The sequence below is a fragment of the Merops nubicus genome, unplaced genomic scaffold (assembly GCF_000691845.1).
Source record: "Merops nubicus isolate BGI_N331 unplaced genomic scaffold, ASM69184v1 Scaffold52624, whole genome shotgun sequence".
Lineage (NCBI taxonomy): Eukaryota > Metazoa > Chordata > Aves > Coraciiformes > Meropidae > Merops > Merops nubicus.
Genome location: NW_008603236.1, coordinates 1 through 5,924, shown reverse-complemented (window position 1 = coordinate 5,924; position 5,924 = coordinate 1). Strand labels below are relative to the sequence as shown.

Sequence of the window (5,924 nt, the reverse complement as noted above, 5' to 3'; positions counted from 1 at the left end):
CCGCCCGTGGCCGTCAACAAAGGTGAGTGGTCCCAGCTGCTTCCTAGCCCCAGCACTGGGCCGGGCAGTCCCGACCCACTGTGGGTTTTAGTGGCATTCAAGCTCCTTCTCTCCCCCGGCAGAGGAACAAAAGCAACTGTTACGGCATCACCCCGACCAGCCCCGGAACCCCAAGGTTTTAAGAATTGCCATTATTGGGGCACCCAACGCTGGGAAGTCCACACTTTCTAATCAGCTCTTGGGCAGAAAGGTAAAATTGGGGTGGAGCAACAAGTTTGGGCTGCTAACTCGCTTTTTTTTGGATGTATTCTGACAGTGTAACGTGTTTAATTTCTTACAGGTTTTCCCTGTTTCTAAGAAAGTGCACACAACACGCTGCAAAGCCCTGGGTGTCGTCACCTACGAGGACACACAACTGGTAAACTCCTGGACCTGCTCATGCCTGGGGCAGGGGGGAGGGTCAGCCAGAAGGTGCAGAGTTTTCTCACTTGTATCCCGTGAGGTCACTTCTGATGGCACAAATATAAGATTTAGTTTGGCCACTAAATACAGGCAAACTTACAACATCTGTCTTGCCTCTTTCTAGGTCATTCTGGACACACCTGGCCTCACGAATCCCTTTAAAGCCAAAAGGTATCACTGCTGTTTTGGGGGAGAAGGGTGGGGACACCTGTCTGTTGAGGTTTGATAAAACCAGAGCGTGATTTCCACTGGGCAGTTGGTAAAATAAGAGTGACTGGAATGTAAATTTTTAGCCTTATTTTGGTCTCTGAGTCTTTTCTTGTTGCAGTTTCAATAGCACATGAGCCTGTGGCATCCCCTGAGCCCTATTTCTATATCTGTGTGCAGTGTGGGGTGTCACAGCCCACAAGGCAGCTTTGTGTCAGCTGGGATGATGGAGAACACTGGTTTTTAACTCTGCTCTGAGGAAGGAAGATGACTGTGATCAAGTGTGTCTAATTTACACATCTGCATTTGTCTTTCAGACATAAATTAGATAAAGCTATGCTGACAGACCCATGGGACAGCATGAAACATGCAGATTTAGGTGGGTACTCAGCTGCTCTTGGATCAAGCCAAACCCTTTATCTGCCACAAAACTTTACAGCCCTATAGCTGTAGATCTTTACTGGGCAGCAGACAGCCTTGAGAGAGTGAGGTGGGAGGGAAGGGCAGTAAGAATATTTGAAATATTAAGGTGAGGAGGGGTAAGGGTTGCCTGGTGCCAAGGGGAGGCAGATTGGGTTAATAATTGGTCTTTGGAACCTTTTGGATTCCATCCATGTGCTCTTCTGTGGAAGAGAGAGAAGTAGCAGCAGGAGGGAGGTGACCACAGACTGTAGAGAAGCTGCAAACAAACAATTTGGGCAATGCAGGTCCATCATATTGCCCTCTCTTTTTTCTGGCAGTTCTGGTTCTGGTGGACGTGTCGGATCACTGGACACGAAACTCTCTGAGCAAGGAGGTGCTGAAGTGTCTTTCCCAGTTTCCCCAGATCCCCAGTGTCCTGGTTCTGAACAAGGTAAATGAAGAGCTTGTTCTTTCTGCCTTCTGCAGCATGTTACACTGGTGCCTAAAGCTGCTGCTTCTGCCACAGAAGCCTTGTCCTGCAGCAGCTGCCTCCCCCGGGTGGTTTCTTCTGGCTCCTTCAGATCCAGGGCGCAGCTGCCAACCTCATTTAGGACAAATTCCTGATGTGTCTTGCTCTCACTTCAGGTGGATCTGCTAAAGAAGAAGTTTATCCTGCTGGAACTAGTAAATGATCTAACAGAGGGCATTGTAAATGGAAAGAAACTGGAAGCGAGATCTGGATTTAAACAGAATTCTGATTCTTCAGCAAAGTCTCCTCTTCAAATCACTTGGACTTCTCCACCTGAGAACAGGACCCCTGAGTCTCACTGTCTGCAGGAAACAGATGAAGCACAAAAAGACTGTAGCTTGGACAGCAGCAGTGATGTGAGAGCATCTGACTCCTCTGTTGGCACAGAAGAAGCACAAGGGCCAAAGCACTATGAACCCAGAGATCTGAAAGCCAGGAGAGGCTGGCCCTGCTTCCAGGAGATCTTCATGCTGGCAGCTCTCCATGGGGAGGAGGTGGATACGCTCAAGGTAACTGCAGTCTCAGCTTCTGTTATGCTTTGGGGCTGGTGTGCTCTTACCCTTGTGGGATCCCAGTGCTTCATACTGAGCTCATCTTCTGTGAGGAAGCAGCAGAGCTGCTGTTCTCGGCCTAGGATGTGAGGGAAGTGTTTGTCAACAGGGAGTGTGTCCACACTGTGTCTCCTCAGTTTTCTGTACAGAACTCTTACTTGGGGCTCTCCAAACAGCATAATGACAAAGCCACCCAGCTCTGCAAGGGACACTGTGGGCTTTTGTAACTGATAGATGGCTCTAGGGAGATGTGACCCTTTGGCAGGGTTTGAGTTTCAGAAATTGCCCCTTTTCCTTACCCCAGTGAAGACTCTAAACCATGTCCTGGTGCCTGAGCCAGCAGCAGTGTTCTCACAGCAACTTGCTGCAGGCTGACCACAGGGGTTGGTGGCACCACGAGAGTGCTACGTGGCAGCTGACATGTGTGGGGTGTGTTCTGTCCTGGCAGCAATACCTCCTGATGCAAGCCAAGCCTGGCCCTTGGGAGTTTCACAGCAGGGTCTTGACCAGCCAGTCACCTCAGGAGATCTGTGATAATATCATCAGGGAGAAGATCCTGGAGTACCTGCCCCTGGAAGTGCCCTACGGCGTGACTCAGGTGGGAAGCACATGCAGGCACACTTGTCTTTGAGCTGCTTTATTGGAAGTATGAGGCTACATGAAGAGAATCCCTTTGCTGGAGTCTGTGAAATCTGCCAGGCTCTTTACAGCCCCTGTGGGGTGACTTGAGACTTGCACGTTGGGTGCTGTGAGACCCTTTTTGTGCTGGGAGGGGGCCACCCTTAGCTGCTCCTGTCAGGGAGTTGAGCTGGCAGCTCAGGGGATGGTGTTTGTGGTCCCCAGGGTGCTTGGCAGAGGTGCTGAGGGTGCACTTGCTGTTGCAGGTGACGGAGATGTGGGAGGAAGGACCAAGTGGGGAGCTCCTCATCGTGCAGAATCTCTTGGTCCCAAGGAAGTCTCATATGGTGAGTAACAGGAGAGAGATGGGGCACTGGGGAGGGCAAAGGGGGGTTCCCGAAGTTCATCCACGTGTGCCCCTGCTGTGACCCCCTCTCCCTCAGCTGGGGGGAGTCTCTGCTGGGAGTAGCTGGGTGTCTGACACAGCCCCAGGCTGGTCAGTAACAGCTTACACCCTCCTGAAGGTGCCCATGGTTTGATCTTGGGATTTGCACCTGAACGTGAAGAAAAACTTCTTTCCTGTGGGGGTGCCTGAGCCTTGAGCAGGCTGCCCAGAGAGGCTGTGGAGTCTCCTTCTCTGGAGAGATTCCAGACCTGCCTGGATGTGATCCTGGGCACCCTGCTGTGGGTGACCCTGCTTTGGGTGAGATGCTCTCTAGAGATCCCTTCCAGCCCCTGCTGTGCTGGGATTCTGTGATTCTCTAACTGCACTATCCCCTTCAACTGCTTCTGTGGCTGCACTGTGGTTTTCCTGGGTGACTCTTCTCCATAGTTAAGCAACGTGAGGGTGAGTATGATGATCTTCTTTCTGGGTTTTATACAGACGATGTTGATTGGAAGAGGAGGTAAGGTTATCAGCAGGATTGCTCAGGAGGCTGGCCAGGACCTGATGAATGCTTTCCTGTGTGATGTCCGTTTGAAGCTCAAGGTGGACTTAAAGACTTGAGCTCTTTACATTCTAACAGCCCTTGAGCATTCTGGTGACGTGGAGAAACCAGTCCTGATTTCCCCTGTGGGTATCTTGGCACCTTTGTTGCATCCAGAAACAGGATGATGGAATCGATCTAGTGGGCTGAAGAGGAATATATTATTCTTTTGGGGAAAGGCCTGAACTGAAATAAAATCTTAAGACCTTCAGTGGGACCTTCTCTTGTGGAAGCTGGGGACAGATGGTGGAGAACCAGCTGCACTCACAGTCCTCGTGCTGCATTTAGAGAGCTGTCATCTGCTGCTTCTGGGCTGTGTCCTGCGTCCTCGCTGTCACGCGTTCGAGCCTGGAAGTTCAGGAGCACCTCTGGCCTTTTAGCAGACAAAGGGTCGCACTGAAGGGCACATTTGTCATCTCCTCTGAAGGCTGAATGCTCCAGCAGTGGTCGTGGGGGAGGAAGAGGCTGCCCCAGCCCCCACGGTGGCCTCACATTGGCCAGTGAGGTTCCCGGGTGTGTGCAGGGCTGGAAGGAGCCAGCGTTGCCCCACAGCCCGAGCTGGGGGGTGTGCTGGCCAGCAGCAGCACTCAGGAGTGACTGGGTCTTGTGGGAAGCTTTAAACACTCTGTGGGCCCTACAGGCCACTGTTTGCCAGCTCCTGTGTGGGAGCCCTTCCCACAGGCTTGCGTGCACCCTCCTCTTAGCTGGCAGCCAGCTGCTGTCTTAGCTTCCACCTCTTCTGTGCGGTGGGCTGCAAAAATGCTTGTTTCTCCTCTTGCCCCTGTCATCTTTTCCTCTAACTTCCTCAGCAGCTCGTTGCTCCCAGCACGTGAGACTCACTGCAGAGGGATGGGTCTGGTCACAGACCCATCTGAGTGGATTCCTGGAGAAGTGAGAAATGGATGTGGGATCTGTTCTCGGTGTGTACACGAGCTGCTTCCCTGGCCAGTGGTGAGAGGAGCAGGGAGCTCAGGGAATGGCTTTTGCTGGGGCATATGAATTGGAAATGGAGCAGGGATTAGGTGTCCTGCCTCTGCATGGCTTGTTTCTGGTGCCCAGTGGGTCCTGCTCGTCCAGCTCCCTGGATGTTTGGCTAATGGAGGAATGGGGAGTGGTTTAGTCTGAAGATGCTGCTAGCAGTGTCTCATAGGTGCTTCCTCCTTCAGAACGGCTGGTTTGTCGTGTGAAACCAGAGCAGACCCTCTTTCTTAGGAATTTGAACAGTTTATTGCACCAGAGTTGCTTCAGAGTCATTACTCTTTGCACCAAGGTCACAAATACAAACGTAGAGGCTGTTGCAGCTGGAGATAGGTTTAAAGTGGGAACAGCAGCAGGTTCTGCAGCTCAGGTTTAAGGGGATGTTTGGGGTGGAGACCAGCTGACACCAGGCAAGGTGGGAGCAAGGCTGGGAGGCTGGAGGAGAAGGGTTGGAACTGAGCCCTCAGCATGGAGCATGGTGGAACCCTGCACCATGAGTGTGTGACTGGGCCACTGGCCTCTCCTCCAGTCTGCTCATGGACCTGGAGCTGGAGGGCTCCAGTTCTGTCTCTGCACGTGGCTGTGCTCAGGTGTTTGGAGCTCTGGGTAAATCCAGGTAAATCCCTGTGGGCTGTTATAAAGGACTGCCCCTGAGTGAGGAGAGCCTGGGCTGCTGCCCAGGCAGGGGAGAGGCTGGGGGGGTCTGCTGGGGACACTGCTCCTACCTGGAACCCAAACTTGTGGGGCAGACCCTGCACCCACTGTCCTCCTCTGGAGCAGTAGCATCAAGGAGGTGCTTTGCTGGCTGCATCTGAGCTGCTGCAGGATTCTCCTGTGGGAATTGTCTGAAAGCTGGGTCGGAAAGTGTCCATGGAGTGGCCTGCCTCAGTTCCCCCATGCAGGGGACACTGTCACACCCCCCACCCCCAGTGCCTCTGTATTTTCTTTGCAATAAAATGAGGTCCCAGCACAAGCGATTGTTCTCATCTCCTTTCTTCTTCCCCCTCCGCCACCTCCCCATCCCTTTTATTCCAGCTAAATCCAGGACACTTTTATGTCTTTCCTCCTTTCCTTAGATCCCATTTCTGGGGCGGTGGCTGCTGAAGGTCGCCCCTCGCGAGGGGCCGAGGCTCTGACAGGGTCCCAGGGCTGGAAGGTGACCCCGGGGAGGGCTCGGGGTCCTTCTGTTCA

The 5,924-nt window shown here is 52.8% G+C and overlaps 1 protein-coding gene across 1 annotated transcript; it reads left to right on the top strand.

The window, feature by feature from the left end:
- Positions 1-3: 3 nt before the first annotated feature.
- Positions 4-3,775, top strand: ERAL1 (Era-like 12S mitochondrial rRNA chaperone 1; the record flags this gene model as incomplete). The annotated part of the gene is made up of 11 exons (XM_008938583.1): positions 4-22; positions 123-250; positions 341-418; positions 587-633; positions 987-1,048; positions 1,410-1,522; positions 1,717-1,847; positions 1,989-2,109; positions 2,600-2,749; positions 3,036-3,116; positions 3,653-3,775. Coding segments are annotated over 11 exons (1,053 nt in total), but the record flags the coding sequence as incomplete, so codon positions are not given.
- Positions 3,776-5,924: the final 2,149 nt, after the last annotated feature.